At 43.0% G+C, this 23,683-nt stretch overlaps 2 protein-coding genes and 3 long non-coding RNA genes across 5 annotated transcripts; 4 read left to right on the top strand and 1 right to left on the bottom strand.

Moving 5' to 3' along the window:
- Positions 1–3,454: 3,454 nt before the first annotated feature.
- On the top strand, positions 3,455–4,873 carry LOC116732453 (mucin-5AC-like; the record flags this gene model as incomplete). The annotated part of the gene is made up of 1 exon (XM_032582620.1): positions 3,455–4,873. A coding segment is annotated over one exon (1,419 nt), but the record flags the coding sequence as incomplete, so codon positions are not given.
- Positions 4,874–7,211: 2,338 nt separating this feature from the next.
- On the bottom strand, positions 7,212–11,942 carry LOC116732457 (uncharacterized). Its single transcript, XR_004341792.1, has 2 exons — positions 11,739–11,942; positions 7,212–7,334 (listed from the first exon to the last, which is right to left on the bottom strand). It is a non-coding gene; the product is annotated as an uncharacterized LOC116732457 (long non-coding RNA).
- On the top strand, positions 10,532–11,851 carry LOC116732455 (uncharacterized). Its single transcript, XR_004341790.1, has 4 exons — positions 10,532–10,816; positions 11,210–11,271; positions 11,360–11,508; positions 11,736–11,851. It is a non-coding gene; the product is annotated as an uncharacterized LOC116732455 (long non-coding RNA).
- Positions 11,943–12,006: 64 nt separating the features above from the next.
- On the top strand, positions 12,007–19,375 carry LOC116732451 (cell wall protein DAN4-like). The gene is made up of 10 exons (XM_032582618.1): positions 12,007–12,409; positions 12,501–12,565; positions 12,752–12,936; positions 14,667–15,121; positions 15,213–15,277; positions 15,463–15,647; positions 17,543–17,826; positions 18,107–18,168; positions 18,242–18,390; positions 18,519–19,375. The coding sequence occupies exons 3-10, from the start codon at positions 12,774–12,776 to the stop codon at positions 18,605–18,607; spliced, it is 1,452 nt and encodes a 483-aa protein (XP_032438509.1). The 5' UTR covers positions 12,007–12,409; positions 12,501–12,565; positions 12,752–12,773; the 3' UTR covers positions 18,608–19,375.
- A 2,554-nt stretch (positions 19,376–21,929) lies between these two features.
- LOC116732456 (uncharacterized) lies at positions 21,930–23,355 on the top strand. The gene is made up of 3 exons (XR_004341791.1): positions 21,930–22,041; positions 23,087–23,143; positions 23,249–23,355. It is a non-coding gene; the product is annotated as an uncharacterized LOC116732456 (long non-coding RNA).
- Positions 23,356–23,683: the final 328 nt, after the last annotated feature.

The following is a 23,683-nucleotide window of genomic DNA, read 5'->3' as shown; positions in this document are numbered from 1 at the left end:
AACCACAACCACAGCGGCTCCAACCACAACCACAGCGGCTCCAACCACAACAACAGTAGCTACAACCACAACCACAGCTGCTCCAACCACAACCACAACCACAGCAACTACAACCACAGCTCCTCCAACAACAACCACAGCTGCTCCAACCACAACCACAGCTGCTCCAACCACACCCACAGCAGCTACAACCACAACCACAGCAGCTACAACCACAACCACAGCGGTTCCAACAACAACCACAGCTGGTCCAACGACAACCACAGCTGCTCCAACCACAACCACAGCTGCTCCAACCACAACCACAGAGGCTCCAACAACAACCACAGTTGCTCCAACCACAACCACAGCGGCTCCAACCACAACCACAGCAGCTACAACCACAACAACAGCAGCAACAACTACAACCACAGCGACTCCAACAACAACCACAGCGGCTCCAACCACAACCACAGCGGCTCCAACCACAACCACAGTAGCTACAACCACAACCACAGGTGCTCCAACTACAACAACAGAGGCTCCAACCACAACCACAGCTGCTCCAACCACAACCACAGCGGCTACAACCACAGTAGCTACAACTACAACCACAGCTGCTCCAACCACAACCACAGCTGCTCCAACCACAACCACAACTGCTCCAACCACAACCACAGCGGCTCCAACCACAACAACAGTAGCTACAACTACAACCACAGCTGCTCCAACCACAACAACAGCTACTCCAACCACAACCACAGCGGCTCCAACCACAACCACAGTAGCTACAACTACAACCACAGCTGCTCCAACCACAACCACAGTAGCTACAACGACAGCTGCTCCAACAACAACCACAGCTTCTCCAACCACAACCACAGCGGCTACAACCACAACCACAGTAGCTACAACCACAGCGGCTCCAACAACAACCACAGCTGCTCCAACCACAACCACAGCTGTTCCAACTACAACCACAGCTGCTCCAACCACAACCACAGAGGCTCCAACCACAACCACAGCAGCAACAACTACAACCACAGCGGCTCCAACAACAACCACAGCGGCTCCAACCACAATCACAGCAGCTACAACCACAACCACAGTAGCTACAACCACAACCACAGCTGCTCCAACTACAACCACACAATCACCAACTACAACAACAGTTTCTACAACCACAACCACAGCTCCTCCAACCACAACCACAGTTGCTCCAACTACAACCACAGAGGCTCCAACCACAACCACAGCTGCTCCAACCACAACAACAACTGCTCCAACCACAACCACAGCTGCTCCAACCACAACCACAGCGGCTCCAACCACAACCACAGTAGCTCCAACAACAACCACAGCGGCTCCAACCACAACCACAGCGGCTCCAACAACAACCACAGCAGCTACAACCACAACCACAGCGGCTACAACCACAACCACAGCAGCTCCAACCACAACCACAGCGGCTCCAACAACAACCACAGCTGCACCAACCACAACCACAACTGCTCCAACCACAACCACAGCGGCTCCAACCACAACCACAGTGGCTCCAACCACAACCACAGTAGCTCCAACAACAACCACAGCGGCTCCAACCACAACCACAGCAGCTACAACCACAACCACAGCAGCTACAACCACAACCACAGTAGCTACAACCACAACCACAGTAGCTACAACCACAGCTGCTCCAACAACAACCACAGCTTCTCCAACCACAACCACAGCGGCTACAACCACAACCACAGTAGCTACAACCACAGCGGCTCCAACAACAACCACAGCTGCTCCAACCACAACCACAGCTGTTCCAACTACAACCACAGCTGCTCCAACCACAACCACAGAGGCTCCAACCACAACCACAGCAGCAACAACTACAACCACAGCGGCTCCAACAACAACCACAGCGGCTCCAACCACAATCACAGCAGCTACAACCACAACCACAGTAGCTACAACCACAACCACAGCTGCTCCAACTACAAGCACACAATCACCAACTACAACAACAGTTTCTACAACCACAACCACAGCTCCTCCAACCACAACCACAGTTGCTCCAACTACAACCACAGAGGCTCCAACCACAACCACAGCTGCTCCAACCACAACAACAACTGCTCCAACCACAACCACAGCTGCTCCAACCACAACCACAGCGGCTCCAACCACAACCACAGTAGCTCCAACAACAACCACAGCGGCTCCAACCACAACCACAGCGGCTCCAACAACAACCACAGCAGCTACAACCACAATCACAGCGGCTACAACCACAACCACAGCAGCTCCAACCACAACCACAGCGGCTCCAACAACAACCACAGCTGCACCAACCACAACCACAACTGCTCCAACCACAACCACAGCGGCTCCAACCACAACCACAGTGGCTCCAACCACAACCACAGTAGCTCCAACAACAACCACAGCGGCTCCAACCACAACCACAGCAGCTACAACCACAACCACAGCAGCTACAACCACAACCACAGTAGCTACAACCACAACCACAGCTGCTCCAACCACAACCACAGCAGCTACAACCACAACCACAGCAACTACAACCACAGCTCCTCCAACAACAACCACAGCTGCTCCAACCTCAACCACAGCTGCTCCAACCACAACCACAGCAGCTACAACCACAACCACAGCAGCTACAACCACAACCACAGCGGCTCCAACAACAACCACAGCTGGTCCAACGACAACCACAGCTGCTCCAACCACAACCACAGCTGCTCCAACCACAACCACAGAGGCTCCAACAACAACCACAGTTGCTCCAACCACAACCACAGCGGCTCCAACCACAACCACAGCAGCTGCAACAACAACAACAGCAGCAACAACTACAACCACAGCGACTCCAACCACAACCACAGCGGCTCCAACCACAACCACAGCGGCTCCAACCACAACAACAGTAGCTACAACCACAACCACAGCTGCTCCAACCACAACCACAACCACAGCAACTACAACCACAGCTCCTCCAACAACAACCACAGCTGCTCCAACCACAACCACAGCTGCTCCAACCACACCCACAGCAGCTACAACCACAACCACAGCAGCTACAACCACAACCACATCGGTTCCAACAACAACCACAGCTGGTCCAACGACAACCACAGCTGCTCCAACCACAACCACAGCTGCTCCAACCACAACCACAGAGGCTCCAACAACAACCACAGTTGCTCCAACCACAACCACAGCGGCTCCAACCACAACCACAGCAGCTACAACCACAACAACAGCAGCAACAACTACAACCACAGCGACTCCAACAACAACCACAGCGGCTCCAACCACAACCACAGCGGCTCCAACCACAACCACAGTAGCTACAACCACAACCACAGGTGCTCCAACTACAACAACAGAGGCTCCAACCACAACCACAGCTGCTCCAACCACAACCACAGCGGCTACAACCACAGTAGCTACAACTACAACCACAGCTGCTCCAACCACAACCACAGCTGCTCCAACCACAACCACAACTGCTCCAACCACAACCACAGCGGCTCCAACCACAACAACAGTAGCTACAACTACAACCACAGCTGCTCCAACCACAACAACAGCTACTCCAACCACAACCACAGCAGCTACAACCACAACCACAGCTCCTCCAACAACAACCACACCTGCTCCAACCACAACCACAGCAGCTACAACCACAACCACAGCGACTCCAACAACAACAACAGCTGCTCCAACGACAACCACAGCTGCTCCAACTACAACCACAGCTGCTCCAACCACAACCACAGAGGCTCCAACAACAACCACAGCTGCTCCAACCACAACCACAGCGGCTCCAACCACAACCACAGCAGCTACAACCACAACCACAGCAGCAACAACTACAACCACAGCGGTTCCAACAACAACCACAGCGGCTCCAACCACAACCACAGTAGCTACAACCACAACCACAGCTGCTCCAACTACAACAACAGAGGCTCCAACCACAACCACAGCTGCTCCAACCACAACCACAGCGGCTCCGACAACAACCACAGCAGCTACAACCACAACCACAGCGGCTCCAACCACAACCACAGTAGCTACAACTACAACCACAGCTGTTCCAACCACAACCACAGTAGCTACAACCACAGCTGCTCCAACAACAACCACAGCTTCTCCAACCACAACCACAGCGGCTACAACCACATCCACAGTAGCTACAACCACAGCGGCTCCAACAACAACCACAGCTGCTCCAACCACAACCACAGCTGTTCCAACTACAACCACAGCTGCTCCAACCACAACCACAGAGGCTCCAACCACATCCACAGCAGCAACAACTACAACCACAGCGGCTCCAACAACAACCACAGCGGCTCCAACCACAATCACAGCGGCTACAACCACAACCACAGTAGCTACAACCACAACCACAGCTGCTCCAACTACAACCACACAATCACCAACTACAACAACAGTTTCTACAACCACAACCGCAGCTCCTCCAACCACAACCACAGTTGCTCCAACTACAACCACAGAGGCTCCAACCACAACCACAGCTGCTCCAACCACAACAACAGCGGCTCCAACAACAACAACAACAACAGCTACAACCACAACCACAGCTGCTCCAACCACAACCACAGCAGTTCCAACCACAACGGCTCCAACCACAACCACAGCAGCTCCAACCACAGTGGCTCCAACCACAACCACAGTAGCTCCAACAACAACCACAGCGGCTCCAACCACAACCACAGCAGCTACAACCACAACCACAGCAGCTACAACCACAACCACAGTAGCTACAACCACAACCACAGCTGCTCCAACCACAACCATAGCAGCTACAACCACAACCACAGCAACTACAACCACAGCTCCTCCAACAACAACCACACCTGCTCCAACCACAACCACAGCTGCTCCAACAACAACCACAGCTGCTCCAACCACAACCACAGCAGCAACAACTACAACAACAGCTGCTCCAACTACAACAACAGAGGCTCCAACCACAACCACAACTGCTCCAACCACAACCACAGCGGCTCCAACAACAACCACAGCAGCTACAACCACAACCACAGCGGCTCCAACCACAACCACAGTAGCTACAACCACAGCGGCTCCAACAACAACCACAGCTGCTCCAACCACAACCACAGAAGCACCAACCACAACCACAACTGCTCCAACCACAACCACAGCGGCTCCAACAATAACCACAGCAGCTAGAACCACAACCACAGCGGCTCCAACCACAACCACAGCTTCTACAACTACAACCACAGCTGCTCCAACCACAACCACAGTAGCTACAACCACAGCGGCTCCAACAACAACCACAGTAGCTACAACCACAACCACAGCTGCTCCAACTACAACCACAGAAGCACCAACTACAACAACAGTTTCTACAACCACAGCCACAGCTCCTCCAACCACAACCACAGTTGCTCCAACTACAACCACAGAGGCTCCAACCACAACCACAGCTGCTCCAACCACAACCACAGCAGCTCCAACCACAACGGCTCCAACCACAACCACAGCTGCTCCAACCACAACCATGGTGGCTCCAACCACAACCACAGTAGCTCCAACAACAACAACAACAGCTACAACCACAACCACAGCTGCTCCAACCACAACCACAGCAGCTCCAACCACAACGGCTCCAACCACAACCACAGCAGCTCCAACCACAACCACAGTGGCTCCAACCACAACCACAGTAGCTCCATCAACAACCACAGCGGCTCCAACCACAACCACAGCAGCTACAACCACAACCACTGCAGCTACAACCACAACCACAGTAGCTACAACCACAACCACAGCAGCTACAACCACAGCAGCTACAACCACAACGGCTCCAACAACAACCACAGCTGGTCCAACTACAACCACAGCTGCTACAACCACAACCACAGCTGCTCCAACCACAACCACAGAGGCTCCAACAACAACCACAGTTGCTCCAACCACAACCACAGCGGCTCCAACCACAACCACAGCAGCTACAACCACAACAACAGCAGCAACAACTACAACCACAGCGGCTCCAACTACAACCACAGCGGCTCCAACAACAACCACAGCGGCTCCAACCACAACCACAGTAGCTACAACCACAACAACAGCTGCTCCAATTACAACAACAAAGGCTCCAACCACAACCACAGCTGCTCCAACCACAACCACAGCAGCTACAACCACAATCACAGTAGCTACAACCACAACCACAGCTGCTCCAACTACAACAGAGGCTCCAACCACAACCACAGCTGCTCCAACCACAACCACAGCAGCTACAACCACAACCACAGCGGCTCCAACCACAACCACAACTGCTCCAACCACAACCACAGTGGCTCCAACCACAACCACAGTAGCTACAACCACAACCACAGTTGCTCCAACTACAACAACAGAGGCTCCAACCACAACCACAGCTGCTCCAACAACAACCACAGCAGCTACAACCACAACCACAGCGGCTCCAACCACAACCACAGCTGCTCCAACTACAACCACAGCTGCTCCAACCACAACCACAGAGGCTCCAACAACAACCACAGCTGCTCCAACCACAACAACAGCGGCTCCAACCACAACCACAGCAGCTACAACCACAACCACAGCAGCAACAACTACAACCACAGCGGTTCCAACAACAACCACAGCGGCTCCGACCACAACCACAGTAGCTACAACCACAACCACAGCTGCTCCAACTACAACAACAGAGGCTCCAACCACAACCACAGCTGCTCCAACCACAACCACAGCGGCTCCAACAACAACCACAGCAGCTACAACCACAACCACAGCGGCTCCAACCACAACCACAGTAGCTACAACTACAACCACAGCTGCTCCAACCACAACCACAGTAGCTACAACCACAGCTGCAACAACAACCACAGCTTCTCCAACCACAACCACAGCGGCTACAACCACAACCACAGTAGCTACAACCACAACCACAGCTGCTCCAACTACAACAACAGAGGCTCCAACCACAACCACAGCTCCTCCAACAACAACCACAGCTGCTCCAACCACAACCACAGCAGCTACAACCACAACCACAGCAGCTACAACCACAACCACAGCGGCTCCAACAACAACCACAGCTGGTCCAACGACAACCACAGCTGCTCCAACTACAACCACAGCTGCTCCAACCACAACCACAGCTGCTCCAACCACAACCACAGCGGCTCCAACCACAACCAATGCTGCTCCAACCACAACCACAGTGGCTCCAACCACATCCACAGTAGCTCCAACAACAACCACAGCGGCTCCAACCACAACCACGGCGGCTCCAACCACAACCACAGCAGCTACAACCACAACAACAGCAGCAACAACTACAACCACAGCGGCTCCAACAACAACCACAGCGGCTCCAACCACAACCACAGTAGCTACAACCACAACCACAGCTGCTCCAACTACAACAGAGGCTCCAACCACAACCACAGCTGCTCCAACCACAACCACAGCAGCTACAACCACAACCACAGCTGCTCCAACCACAACCACAACTGCTCCAACCACAACCACAGTGGCTCCAACCACAACCACAGTAGCTACAACCACAACCACAGTTGCTCCAACTACAACAACAGAGGCTCCAACCACAACCACAGCTGCTCCAACAACAACCACAGCAGCTACAACCACAACCACAGCGGCTCCAACCACAACCACAGTAGCTACAACTACAACCACAGCTGCTCCAACCACAACCACAGTAGCTACAACCACAGCTGCTCCAACAACAACCACAGCGTCTCCAACCACAACCACAGCGGCTACAACCACAACCACAGTAGCTAAAACCACAGCGGCTCCAACAACAACCACAGCTGCTCCAACCACAACCACAGGAGCTACAACCACAGCTGCTCCAACTACAACAAAGGCTCCAACCACAACCACAGCTGCTCCAACCACAACCACAGTGGCTACAACCACAATCACAGTAGCTACAACTACAACCACAGCTGCTCCAACCACAACCACAGCTGCTCCTACAACAACCACAGCTGCTCCAACCACAACCACAACTGCTCCAACCACAACCACAGCGGCTCCAACCACAACGGCTCCAACCACAACAACAGCTGCTCCAACCACAACAATAGCGGCTCCAACCACAACCACAGCTGCTCCAACAACAACAGCAGCTCCAACCACAACCACAGTAGCTACAACCACAGCTGCTCCAACAACAACCACAGCTTCTCCAACCACAACCACAGCGGCTACAACCACAACCACAGTAGCTAAAACCACAGCTGCTCCAACCACAACCACAGTAGCTACAACCACAGCTGCTCCAACAACAACCACAGCTTCTCCAACCACAACCACAGCGGCTACAACCCCAACCACAGTAGCTACAACCACAGCGGCTCCAACAACAACCACAGCAGCTACAATCACAACCACAGCTGCTCCAACCACAACCACAGTAGTTACAACCACAATCACAGCTGCTCCAACCACAACAACAGAGGCTCCAACCACAACCACAGCTGCTCCAACAACAAGCACAGTAGCTACAACCACAACCACAGCGGCTCCAACAACAACAACAGCTCCAACCACAACCACAGTAGCTACAACCACAGCTGCTCCAACAACAACCACAGCTTCTCCAACCACAACCACAGCGGCTAGAACCACAACCACAGTAGCTACAACCACAGCGGCTCCAACAACAACCACAGCAGCTACAATCACAACCACAACTGCTCCAACCACAACCACAGTGGCTCCAACCACAACCACAGTAGCTACAACCACAACCACAGTTGCTCCAACTACAACAACAGAGGCTCCAACCACAACCACAGCTGCTCCAACAACAACCACAGCAGCTACAACCACAACCACAGCGGCTCCAACCACAACCACAGTAGCTACAACTACAACCACAGCTGCTCCAACCACAACCACAGTAGCTACAACCACAGCCGCTCCAACAACAACCACAGCGTCTCCAACCACAACCACAGCGGCTACAACCACAACCACAGTAGCTAAAACCACAGCGGCTCCAACAACAACCACAGCTGCTCCAACCACAACCACAGGAGCTACAACCACAGCTGCTCCAACTACAACAGAGGCTCCAACCACAACCACAGCTGCTCCAACCACAACCACAGTGGCTACAACCACAATCACAGTAGCTACAACTACAACCACAGCTGCTCCAACCACAACCACAGCTGCTCCTACAACAACCACAGCTGCTCCAACCACAACCACAACTGCTCCAACCACAACCACAGCGGCTCCAACCACAACGGCTCCAACCACAACAACAGCTGCTCCAACCACAACAATAGCGGCTCCAACCACAACCACAGCTGCTCCAACAACAACAACAACAGCAGCTCCAACCACAACCACAGTAGCTACAACCACAGCTTCTCCAACAACAACCACAGCTTCTCCAACCACAACCACAGCGGCTACAACCACAACCACAGTAGCTAAAACCACAGCGGCTCCAACAACAACCACAGCTGCTCCAACCACAACCACAGTAGCTACAACCACAGCTGCTCCAACAACAACCACAGCTTCTCCAACCACAACCACAGCGGCTACAACCCCAACCACAGTAGCTACAACCACAGCGGCTCCAACAACAACCACAGCAGCTACAATCACAACCACAGCTGCTCCAACCACAACCACAGTAGTTACAACCACAACCACAGCTGCTCCAACCACAACAACAGAGGCTCCAACCACAACCACAGCTGCTCCAACAACAAGCACAGTAGCTACAACCACAACCACAGCGGCTCCAACAACAACAACAGCTCCAACCACAACCACAGTAGCTACAACCACAGCTGCTCCAACAACAACCACAGCTTCTCCAACCACAACCACAGCGGCTACAACCACAACCACAGTAGCTACAACCACAGCGGCTCCAACAACAACCACAGCAGCTACAATCACAACCACAGCTGCTCCAACCACAACCACAGTAGTTACAACCACAACCACAGCTGCTCCAACCACAACAACAGAGGCTCCAACCACAACCACAGCTGCTCCAACAACAAGCACAGTAGCTCCAACCACAACCACAGCGGCTCCAACCACAACCACAGCAGCTACAACCACAACCACTGTAGCTACAACAACAACCACAGCTGCTCCAAGCGCAACAACAGCAGCTCCAACTACAACCACAGCGACTCCAACCACAACCACAGCTTCTCCAACTACAACCACAGAGGCTCCAACCACAACCACATCTGCTCCAAACACAACCACAGAAGCTCCAACCACAACCACAGCAGCTACAACTACAACCGCAGCTGCTCCAACTACAACCACAGCGGCTCCAACTACAACCACAGAAGCTCCAACCACAACCACAGAAGCTCCAACCACAACCACAGCTGCTCCAACCACAACCACAGCTGTTCCAACTACAACCACAGCTGCTCCAACTACAACCACAGAGGCTCCAACTACAACCACAGTGGCTCCAACCACAACCACAGTTTCTCCAACCACAACCACAGTTTCTCCAACCACAACCACAGCGGCTCCAACTACAACCAGAGAAGCTCCAACTACAACAACAGCTGCTCCAACTACAAACACGGCTGCTCCAGTTATCACTACAGCTGTTCCAACCACAACAGCTGCTCCGACCACAAGTATAGCAGCTCCAGCATTAATAAGACAACTAACTTTTAAGTCCAATGAAGTATTCACCTCTGATTTGGGAGACCCATCATCATCAGGATTCCAAACACGCTCTGGACACATAATTAATCGTGTATGTTTACATTTCTTACTCACATAACAGTGTTCATTGTAATTTTTATAAAAATGAATTCTGCTTCATAAATTAATATCTTTTTATATGTATATAAGTATTTTGTGTATCTCTTCAACTTGAAGATGTGAGTTAAGTTTTATTCTAAATTTAAAAAATACATATTTATCTTATAAATATTATAACATGTATTGCTTACCTAGAATGTAGTCTTAATTTTCCTCCAACATCACACCATATACTTTCATTTTTTTCATTAGGGGAGTATGTAGAATTTCTATTGAAATCAATACAACATAATATATTAATTGTAATAATGTTTATATCTAGCGATATCCAGAAAAATACATTTTTTAAAATTGTACACTTAACATTCTTAATTTCTCCACATAGCTTGACCCACTTTTCAGAAGATCTTTCCCCTCATTCCAAAAGACTGGAGCCATGAGATTCAGGTAATTTCTTTGTAGTTTGCTCAAGAAATTATAAACTTTGTAGGAAGGCACTTGTAGACAATAACTAATTATGCTAATACATTTGCAGTGCTGGATCAATTATCAACTCTGTGGACCTTGAATTTCAGTCATCATCTTCTCCTAATGATACACTAATTAAAGACATTTTCGTTAATGAGGCTTCAAACATCACGGAATTCAACGTACTAGCAGACACGGTTGCTATTAGTGACCCAGGTAAGAGGAATAAACTAATTTAAGAAAATTGAATATTTATGCAAAGGACAAATGAAAACAAACACTGTTCAATAAATATGAAGGAATTAGTTGGATCAACAAAATATTCTAAAAATCTTTTTGAGAACTTATAACTTCTAAGCTTTTTGAGAACAGCTTAGAAGAACTGAAATCTTTTTCAGTTCTTCTAAGCTGTTCACATTTGGTAAATACAATAAATATTACAGCACCTCCAACCACAACAACAATGGTTCCAACCACAACAACTGCTCCATCCACAACTACAGTGGTTCCAACCACAACAACTCCAACCACAGCTGCTTCACCTACAACAGCGGCTCCAACACCAACCACAGAAGCTCCAACCACAACCACAGAAGCTCCAACCACAACAACAGTAGCTCCAACAACAATAACAACTGCTTCAACTACAACTACAGCACCTACAACCACAACAACAGTAGCTCCAACAACAATAACAACTGCTTCAACTACAACTACAGCAGCTACAACCACAACAACAGTAGCTCCAACCACAATAAAAACTGCTTCAACTACAACTACAGCACCTACAACCACAACAACAGTAGCTCCAACAACAATTACAACTGCTTCAACTACAACTACAGCAGCTACAACCACAACAACAGTAGCTCCAACCACAATAACAACTGCTTCAACTACAACTACAGCAGCTACAACTACAACAACAGCTGCTCCCACCAAACCAAAGACTACTCCAACAACACCAACTACTCTTGTGACGACTACAACTACAACAACTAAAGCTCCTCCTCCAGTGTTTGTTGTTGCAGCGACTGTGGTTGAACCATTTGTTGAAGAGCTAAATGACAGACAGAGTGTGCAGTTCAAAGCTCTTGAAGTAAAAGTGATAGCAGTGGTGAGTGGTTCATTCAAAATCCTTTATTATTTAAATTGTTTAATCTGAGGATTATTTTACAATGAATTTTAACATGTTTTCTGTTCTACAGTATGATATCATCTACAGCGCAAGATATGGAATTCTCTTCATCCGGAGTTTTATCATTTCCTTCAAGTATGTTAGCTTTTAACTTTATTAGTCAAGTTCATCTACTTGTATGTTTTATTTACGTTTATAGTGGTAATGACCAACTAGGAACAAAATAATCTGAAAGACATATTACACATAATTTATTATTTCCACCACATACATAGAATTTTAATATTTGAAATCAGTTTGAGTGTTGATCTTTTTTTTCAGACCAGCCTTCACCAGATTTCGAATGAATGGTACTCAAGCAGAGGTGGGCGTAGAGTTCAATAAAACCACACCAGCTCAGACAATCCCAAAGGCTGAAGATGTTCAAGCAACACTAAAGGAGGCTGTGAATAACCCCAACTCCACTTTGAATGTCACATTCGACGTGAATTCCATTAAAATAATAAGTAAGAACAAAGTGTTTGAAACACATAAAGCCATATATTTAAGGTTACTCAAGTAATTTTACTTCATAATTATATTTCTAATTATCCTAATTCTCTGCGGAGTAGCATGACACTAAGTATCTCTAATTTTGTAATGAGGCAGATGATTCATACAATTCTCCTTTTATATTTTATCAGTCACGTACACGGTGCCTTCCACCCATCTCTCTCCTGTAGAATCTTCTCTAAGTTTCTCTCATCTCTGGTTAATTGGTACCTCTGTCCCTAAATCAAACCCGGTTCAAAGGAGTTTTGGTTGGACAAGGAAGAAAAAAACATCTTCCCTGAAACCTCCGTTATCAGTTCCATAAGCATAGCACCTGCTCAGAAACCTTCATTATCAGTTCATTCTTCCCAGTAAACAAAACAAGCCCCTTGTTTTACACTTTGCTCCATACAAAGGGTCTGGACCCTGGGTTACTGAGAAATTATTGATTGCAGGACTTGTTGATTTTGCTGATGTTCGAAAAGATTGGATTTGACTTTACAGAGTCGCTAACGATTGGCCATGTAATGAGCCAGCTCAGTGAAGCTTCCTGGGGAGTAGGGCCACTACATCTTTGCCAGCGGTTTCAAACTTGAACACAATCCACACTTCCTGTAAACGATCATTATTCTATAGCCAGGGGACCAGGCCTTCTGTATGAAGTGAGTACAGAACAGGGGACTGGTTTTTACCAAGCTAACCTCCCAGTGGAACATGACTGGAAAACGTCCAAGCAGAGTGAGAAATTTTGAGAATCTTTGTCATCGCTAATTATCTTTTAAAATATGATTGAAAAACAATCAGTTCATTCATTGTTATTTTTATCACCATAAAGAAAAAGCAGTTGACTTTCAGGTTAATTTTGAAACAATAAATCAAGCAATTCCTCTCTTTATTTGTCAGGACATTAGTATCTACAAAGAAAATTCAATGACCAAAATATGCACAGACTGATTAAAAAAAACAAAAAAACACTAACTACATAGTTTATTTTTATTGTGATAAATATTAAGTTGATTACTTATTGATAGGTATTTTTCCTTTCGAACCTAAATAAAAGAAAGAACCACAGACAACGTATATGAATTTTACGTTTAGCTTTTGCAAAAGGAGAACGCTCTGCCAATTCTTCCTCCGAACAATCCACAGAGCATTCTGATCTGCTCTCACATGAGCTCCTGTTTTTATTGTCAAAGAAGAACAGGCAAGGGGGCAGTCAGGAAAAACAACAGAGGTCGTAAAGCTTCTAACCCAAACATCTAACAACCCAGTTCCAGATGTGATATCTGATCAAAAGTCTGAGCCCGGTTCAAATCTCGGTCAGTACTGTCAAGAAAACAAAATACGACTGCTCACAGGTAGTTACTAAATTAGGAGGTGTTCTTGCAAAAGGATTTAAGGTCTGAGAAACTTAGTGTTATCTATTTCTCGTAAAGTTGAACAGACAGTAGTGACCTCCAGGTCAGTTAAAGAAGAGAACACTTTAAACAGAAAATCACAAAGATCAATAGGCTTAATGTGAACTAAAGTAAGAATAAAATGATAATACCAAAAAATCTCTAACACTTATTGCTTTCACTTTACCAAATTATTATTAGTTCATGTATTGTAATGGTAAAGAAAAATGATCAATTTTACGTTTCACTTATTTGTTGTTTTTCTGCACACTAATATGTTGCTTTCAATGCTTGTCTTTGTTTGACAGGTGTACCTGCAACTTCAGCCCCAGTAGTTTTGCAAAATACAACAACTACAACTAATGAAACTGCTGCTAACATCACTACCGGAGTGGCAACAACAACACCTGGAACGTCAACTGCCAGCAATGCAACAACTACAACTAATGAAACTGCTGCAAACATCACAACCGGAGTAACAACAACACCTGGAACGTCAACTGCCAGCAATGCAACAACCACAACTACAGCGGCTCCAACAACAATTACAACTGCTTCAACTACAACAACAGCTGCTCCAACCAAACCAAAGACTACTACAACAACAACACCAACTACTCTTGTGACGACTACAACTACAACAACTGAAGCTCCTCCTCCAGTGTTTGTTGTTGCAGCAACTGTGGTTGAACCATTTGTTGAAGAGCTAAATGACAGACAGAGTGTGCAGTTCAAAGCTCTTGAAGTAAAAGTGATAGCAGTGGTAAGTGGTTCATTCAAAATCCTTTATTATTTAAATTGTTTAATCTGAGGATTATTTTACAATGAATTTTAACATGTTTTCTGTTCTACAGTATGATATCATCTACAGGTCAAGATATGGAATTCTCTTCATCCGGAGTTTTATCGTTTCCTTCAAGTATGTTAGCTTTTGACTTTATTAGTCAAGTTCATCTACTTGTATGTTTTATTTATGTTTATAGTGGTAATGACCAACTAGTAACAAAATAATCTGAAAGACATATTACACATAATTTATTATTTCCACCACATACATAGAATTTTAATATTTGAAATTAGTTTGAGTGTTGATCTCTTTTTCAGACCAGCCTTCACCAGATTTCGAATGAATGGTACTCAAGCAGAGGTGGGCGTAGAGTTCAATAAAACCACACCAGCTCAGACAATCCCAAAGGCTGAAGATGTTCAAGCAACACTAAAGGAGGCTGTGAATAACCCCAACATCACTTTGAATGTCACATTCGACGTGAATTCCATTAAAATAATAAGTAAGAACAAAGTGTTTGAAACACATAAAGCCATATATTTAAGGTTACTCAAGTAATTTTATTTCATAATTATATTTCTAATTATCCTAATTCTCTGCGGAGTAGCATGACACTAAGTATCTCTAATTTTGTAATTATGCAGATGATTGGTTTAAAGAGTTTATTTCCTACTATAAAATGTTTTGTTTCAAGTCCCCAAATCCCTTCAAATTAAAAGTTTATGAAGGTCTGATACTGCTATCATTAACATTTGATCAAAACCATGATATACAGTACAGACCAAACGTTTGGACACACTTTCTCATTGAATTCAATATAAAATTATCATTTCGGCACATTTTTGGTCATTGGATATGTTTTTAGGAATCAGTTCTGAAAAACATATTTGAGTGTTTATTTCAATCAGAAACTCAAAATACTACCAAATGAATTGGGGGTTATTAAATGTGAAAATTCTAATAATTTTCTTGTTTTATATTTTTTGGCAATGAAACACTCAACTCATTGTCAAAAGGAAAAGAAAGACTTTTTTTAGTGGGATTTAATTAATCCTGACATTGCTGTTACACATTAACTTGCTCTCAAATAATAGAGAGAGAATTTTGAAGGACCACGTCATTGTGGTGGAGGTTAGAGTATAGCAACTGCTCCTCTGTATCAAAAGGAGTAAGCTGAGGACATTGGCGTATGGAGATGCTCTCTCCATAACTCTGCTTGGAGGTTTTCCAGTCACGTTGCACTGGGAGATAACCTGCGTATAGGACAAATCTTTTTCGTTTTCGGGATTGAGAAAAACACTGAATCAATCAGAGAAATGCGCATTTGTCTTTAAATATTTTATTTAGAAAATCAGAGTAAGTATCAGAGATCAGCATGTGAGAAAAGAAAATCAATACAATTCTCCTTTTATATCTTATCAGTCACGTACACGGTGTCTTCCACCCATCTCTCTCATGTAGAATCTTCTCTAAGTTTCTCTCATCTCTGGTTAATTGGTACCTCTGTCCCTAAATCAAACCCGGTTCAAAGGAGTTTTGGTTGGACAAGGAAGAAAAAAACATCTTCCCTGAAACCTCCATTATCAGTTCAATAAGTATAACACCTGCTCAGAAACCTTCATTATGAGTTCATTCTTCCCAGTAAATAAGCGAAAGTTTTATTTTCCAAGACACCTGGTAAAACAAGCCCCTTGTTTTACACTTTGCTCCATACAAAGGGTCTGGACCCTGGGTTACTGAGAAATTATTGATTGCAGGAGTTGTTGATTTTGCTGATGTTCGAAAAGATTGGATTTGACTTTACAGAGTCGCTAACGATTGGCCATGTAATGAGCCAGCTCAGTGAAGCTTCCTGGGGAGTAGGGAACTACATCTTTGCCAGCGGTTTCAAACTTGAACACAATCCACACTTCCTGTAAACGATCATTACTCTATAGCCAGGGGACCAGGCCTTCTGTATAAAGTGAGTACAGAACAGGGGACTGGTTTTTACCAATCTTTGTCATCGCTAATTATCTTTTAAAATATGATTTAAAAACAATTATTTCATTCATTGTTATTTTTATCACCATAAAGAAAAAGCAGTTGACTTTCAGGTTAATTTTAAAACAATAAATCAAGCAATTCCTCTCTTTATTTGTCAGCACATTAGTAACTACAAAGAAAATTCAATGACCAAAATATGCACAGACTGATAAAAAAAACAAAACACTCACTACGTAGTTTATTTTTATTGTGATAAATATTAAGTTGATTACTTATTGCTTTCACTTCACCAAATAATTATTAGGTCATGTATTGTAATGGTAAAGAAAAATGATCAATTTTACATTTCACTTTTTTGTTGTTTTTCTGCACACTAATATGTTGCTTTCAATGCTTGTCTTTGTTTGGCAGGTGTACCTGCAACTTCAGCCCCAGTAGTTTTGCAAAATACAACAACTACAACTAATGAAACTGCTGCTAACATCACTACCGGAGTGGCAACAACAACACCTGGAACGTCAACTGCCAGCAATACAACAACTGCAGCAGTTACAACCATTACAACAAAAACCACAACTGTGGTGCAAACAGTAAGGCAGCTGACCTTTAGGTCTCCCGGAGAGACCTTTACAACTGATTTGCTCGACTCGACCTCAACAGCATTTAAAAACCGAGCTGCACTTTTAAAGTCAACTGTGAGTAATTTTCTTTGAAATTTGTAACAGCCAAATGATCACAACATATTTGCTACACTTGTTAAGCAATGTGGCAAGACTTTATTTTTTGTCAAAAAATAAATGTACACTTTTATTGAGATTCTACTTAAATATATTTCTTGTTCTGTATGTTTGGTATGAATAATTTCCACAATGTTCTAAATGACACAACTTTGTTTAGTTGTGTTATTTACACATTAAGCGTTGTTATTTACACTCTTAGCATCGAGATTTGATTCGAACTTTCTTCTTTCTTCAGCTTGAACCATACTACAAGCAATCATTTTCTTCATTCAGTGATCTAACAGTGAAGTCTTTCAGGTAATTCATTTACAATATTCTAAAAAATTTTTTTAATGCTTTCAACTCACATCATATGTTTTCTGTTGTACAGAAGCGGCTCAATCATCAATGAAATGGAGCTTCGATTTGTATCTGCATCTGCTCCTACTGGCTCCGAAATTGCACAAGTTTTGGTCAAGGCGGCTTCAAACATCACTGCCTTCACCGTTGATGCTGCTAGTATTTTCGTCGATGGCACACGTAAGCTACAATAAATTCAGATATCAAGATAATTATCTACATAAACAAAAATCATAAAATACATTTAAAAACCGTTTTATTATCAAACATTTTGTTGACATCATGTTTTGCTTTCTCAATGTTTACAGAAGTGTCAAGTGGAGTAAGCCACAAGATCAGTCTCATCCTGGCTTTCTGCATGGTCCTGTTGTCATGGATGCTGTCAAGCCAACACTAACATCTCTGCTAATTTCTAGTGGATGATCTGCTTAAAAATTATTCTAAGTGGAAACCACCCAAGACATCATGAGAGGGCATTTTGTTTAAGAGATATAATTAGTCAACATTTTCCAAGCATGTTTCTGCAAATCATCAGTCAAAAACTTAAATGCTGGTAAAACCACATTTATTATTTGTAGTACTTGTGAGGATATTAGTAGGATATTGTTAGTTTGGCAGCAAAATCCTGGATCCAGTCTATGAAGAAAACAACTTGTGTACTTCCTGCGTCTATTGAGAGAGTTATTTATGTTGTCTAAAGAAGTGATGTAGGATTTAAAACTTTTTCTCTCAAAGTAACTGCACTTTATTCTTATACAAAGTTTAATTATTGTGTTCATTATTTATATATATATATTTGAAATACTAATGAAGGAATTGCCTGAATGACTGATGAGTGGGTGACACAATTTATGCCAGAATCCTCTATAAATGAATGTTGTGGGATAAAAGAAATGTAGAACGTCTGAAACCTTTGATTATTTTGTTTTTCTTTTCAATATAAACATATCAATGAGATCGATTGTTTCTCTATTCAGTATGCTCTTAAGTGTTATGCAAGCTTATTTCCGTGTAACTAATGAAGAAATTTAATTATATACAATATGAACATTAAATTACATTCATATGAGATTATTGCAATATTTATCTTTAGGGTGAAAGATGTGTTAAAGGGTATAAAATGCAATGTAGCTGTTTCCAATAAAGAAATTAATATGTAAAAGTATTGCTTCTATTCTATTCTGAGCAATAAATACACCACTGAGTAGTTACTCATTGGGCTGAGTGACATAGCTGAAAAATAAAATCTCAGATTTTTTTCATACTAAATCTGACGTCTGATTTAAATTTTAAAAATTGATCTCGCTTTTTATTTTCAGTTTTTTTTTAAAGGAAATTACAAATCACATAAAGCATTTCCAAAGACATGCTTTTATTTTAATCATCCCTTCTTGGAATTTAAATGAATTTAAACAAAGTAATAAAAACGATCATTAGAACATGTCTTTATAAATATTCTGGCACTAACTGAATAGAAAACGAATAAAGAATTCTTTTTGTACCTGGTTAGAGTTTAGTCTGATGTAAAGTCAAACTGTGAGAGAAAAAAAAACAATGTTTTCAAAAAGTTAATTTAAAACTTCCAATGTCAAATAAAAGACTCTTTCAGTTGTGCTGTTTTTCTTTCTCAGTCATTTTTGAGAAAATCGTCATGAAGGCATCCAATAGGAAATGACACCTTTTGCTCAGCTTTTTCTGACCAAAGGAATCCTTTGTTTGCTGCTGACGTCGTTCACGCACTCAAGCAAATACAATATAAATCTCTAATACCAACAATGAAAACAAACTTGTGTATTTATAGAATTCAATCTGGAGAGACTCAGACGGAGATAAGAAGACAATTAGAAGAGTTTATTAACAAACAGAACAGCTCGGCTGGAGAGCGAAGGACACCATGAATGAAGGTCCTTATCAGCTGGGACTTGGTCGATGATTGGACGTGACGTGGCTTGGTCCGGCGTTGATAGGTCGGCGATTGTGGGCAGGTCGCTTCAGTGGGGATAAAAGAGTCTTCCAGTTTGAATTTACGCCTAGGCTTCATTTCTCAGTTGATGTTAACGTAAGCAAGCTGTTATCTTGTTTTATGATCTTCCTTCCTGCATGTTTGTGGTGGTTTGGCCAGTTTTGCTGCTATTTATATATCCGGATGAAGAGATTTCCCAATAGCAAGTTCTATGTTACGTTCTTAAATAAAAAATACTTATTGATAACATTTGGACACATTTGAAATCAAAGATTTGGTATGTAAATTTGTATGGTTTTGGATTTAAAGTGTACCGGATATTACTGGTAAAATTTTTCATATTAGTATTAGAGAAAACAAGTAGATATAAATGTTTGTTGCTACCACTAAACATATATTTATCACAATTACCGTTACTATTATTATTATTATTATTATTATTATATTTTAACCACCACACATATCTTAACTACATGAGGCATATGTATACATGTTATCTTAAATGTTGGGAAAAATAATATCTTTATGAAATTTTATTCATTCACTTCCTTATTTGTGCTTTGACTTGTCGTTAAATGGTTTGTGTAACTCTTCCAATATTGTGGAAAATGTAAAATTTAGGACTTTTTGAACAGTGAACTTTTTGTTTCTTTTTAAACCAGCTGGTTTAAAACTGCAATAGCTCAAAATAAAATAAAATAATGTAGCAAAAACTTTTGTTTTAAACTTGAACAACATCTACAACAGAAACGTCTTCGACTATTGCTGTGCATTTTATTGCCATACTCTTATACGCATTCTAAAATATATTCCAGGATTGCAAGAAGCTGATCTACAACGTAATTTTTTGTTAAATATAAAGTTTATTCCATTTAACAAGTTTGTGCCAATATAAACAAATTTTATAGTGTTTAAAAAAACTAAACATGATGTCTTAATGTCTAATAGCTTAATGCTATTTGTAACAATGAAGTGTTCGAAGTGAGACAAACATAATGTCGCAGCCACACCTTTGCATTCTTGCTCTTGTGAATACTACTCACAAAAACACACATGCAGTTTAAAAGCTATCCATCTTTAACAATAGGTCTGTCTACAGCAGTGGTGTCAAACTCCAGTCCTCAAGGGCCGGTGTCCTGCAGTTTTTATAAGTGCCACAGGTACAAAACACTGGAATGAAATGGCTTAATTACCTCCTCCTTATGTAGATCAGTTCTCCAGAGCCTTGCTAATGACCTAATTATTCCATTCAGGTGTGGTGCAGCAAAGGCACAACTAAAAGTTGCAGGACAGCGGCCCTTGAGGACTGGAGTTTGACACCTGTGGTCTACAGGCATTTTTGTCTGAGTTAGTTTTTAAATACATCAGACACTTTATAACGTAAACCTTTGTACAAAACAGTCTGTTCAGCTTTATAGAATGTAGATTTCATAGCATCTGTGCTAAAAAAAAAGAGACATACAAATTTCTTTAAAAAAAAAAAAAAGAACTTGTGGGGCAAATTAAACTGTAAATTACTGAAACGACCAAGTCATTCAGTACAATGCCTTATGTAACTATGAAACCCTCTTCTATTAGAAGGCACCATTTTGCATACACAAAACAAGATAATGGCGTCTGGTTTGTTCACTTTGACGGAATGAAAGGACAATAGGAATGCAAACCAAATCACCTTTGCGAGTTGTTTTCATTCCTCTGACACCAACAACAGTTCAAAAATGAATGTTTTAACCTGCGTCATACTTGCAATAGATAAGTTGCAATAGATAAGGGTAATATATAAGGTTCAGCAGCAGAGTGGTTGATCAAGAATTAGAGGAGAAGCAAGAGAGGATTAGAGGAACTTTTGAAACCAGCCACTGCTTTGGGTAAGTACATTCCTTAGTCTAATAATGCCAGGTTTTGTAATTTACATGTGTATGAAAAATTAAGGTTTTAGCTTTTCTTTTAAAAAATTAGGTTGATGTGATTTGTGTTTAAGGTTCTCACTGTCATTGTTTAAAATGACTATGTCCCCCTCCCCTCATCCCCCAAAAAGACAACATTTAAAAACAAAAAAGCCTGCTGTGTGACGTGCTTTTGCTAATAAATTTCCTATACATTGACAGAGAAGTAAAAAAACACTGATAGAGTCAGAAATACATTTCTATTTTAGGCAAATGTAAATAGTAATGAATGACTGGACTTTTACGTGTATTTATGTGTCTTTAATATTGGCAAGCTTACTAAATATGTAAGTTTGCCAATTTTGTGATAAAATGGTGACTGGGAAGTTTAATCAGACTTTTAGCTAGATTAAAATATGTCAAAACAATTTAAAAACTAAATTTTGATGACAAAATATAATCTACAGAATACCTTGGCAAAACTTTAAATGAAACATTAACACACATTTAGTTAACACATTTAGTTCTTTTTTGAAAAATTTCTAATAAAAGATTTTTTAACTACAACAATATGGAAATGTGTACAGCTTATTTTAATTTCAAGTAGTTAAAGAACAGTGTTTTTTGTTAAAAACCTTTAAAAAACTAATAATAAGAAGTTGAAAATCAACAAATCAATTTGATGTGTTTTCTGTTTTGATAATTGTTTGAGGATCGACTGTCAGAAACTCACAAATTGTGTTGAATATTTTTCTTTGTATTCATGAGAGGAAAGTTGCTGGCTGCTTTAATGTGTTTATCTTTATTTGAACAGTTTATTATTTATTACAATTGATTATTTACAATTTATACAATTGATTACAATTTAGTTATAATTTATTATTTACAATTAACCTAAATAACTATCAATTATGTTCTTTTTTTATGTTTTTAAAATGGCTGTTTTAAAGGAAATTCAATTTATCTATTTAGTTGGAAGTAATTATTGTCTGTAAATTTACAAGGGTTGATGTGTTAACTTTTTAAGGACAAAGATTGAAAATGGGACTTAAAGGAATCTTGATGATACTACTAATGCTAAATGGTAAGTTCACAAAGGAAAAACTTAAAAGATTTGTGTAAATATGAAACAGTAAAATAACAGTTTAATATAATAAAAAAAACTTTACCAACAAATTCCAACCGACAGCAAATACAACGCTGACGACTGCACAGGCAATGACTACAGCTGCTCCAACCACAACAACCACAGCTGCTCCAACCACAACCACAACCACAGCTGCTCCAACCACAACAACAGCAGCTCCAACCACAACCACAACCACAGCTGCTCCAACCACAACAACAGCGGCTCCAACCACAACCACAGCTGCTCCAACCACAACAACAGCTGCTCCAACCACAACAACAGCAGCTCCAACCACAACCACAACCACAGCTGCTCCAACCACAACAACAGCGGCTCCAACCACAACCACAGCTGCTCCAACCACAACAACAGCGGCTCCAACCACAACCACAGCGGCTCCAACCACAACAACAGCTGCTCCAACCACAACCACAGCAGCTCCGACCACAACCACAGAGGCTCCAACCACAACCACAGCGGCTCCAACCACAACAA

The sequence above is a fragment of the Xiphophorus hellerii genome, chromosome 14 (genome assembly GCF_003331165.1).
Source record: "Xiphophorus hellerii strain 12219 chromosome 14, Xiphophorus_hellerii-4.1, whole genome shotgun sequence".
Taxonomy (NCBI): domain Eukaryota; kingdom Metazoa; phylum Chordata; class Actinopteri; order Cyprinodontiformes; family Poeciliidae; genus Xiphophorus; species Xiphophorus hellerii.
The sequence above is the reverse complement of the archived record's forward strand: the minus strand, read 5'-3'. Positions and strand labels throughout refer to the sequence as shown.

Bases quoted from the DNA above. Each gene is read 5' to 3' on its own strand.
- LOC116732451 (XM_032582618.1), top strand. From the start codon at position 12,774: ATGAATGGTACTCAAGCAGAGGTGGGCGTAGAGTTCAATAAAACCACA. The intron at 15,278-15,462 runs GTATGTTAGCTT...TCTCTTTTTCAG, and splicing joins AGTTTTATCGTTTCCTTCAA to ACCAGCCTTCACCAGATTTC. The intron at 15,648-17,542 runs GTAAGAACAAAG...TTTGTTTGGCAG, and splicing joins GAATTCCATTAAAATAATAA to GTGTACCTGCAACTTCAGCC.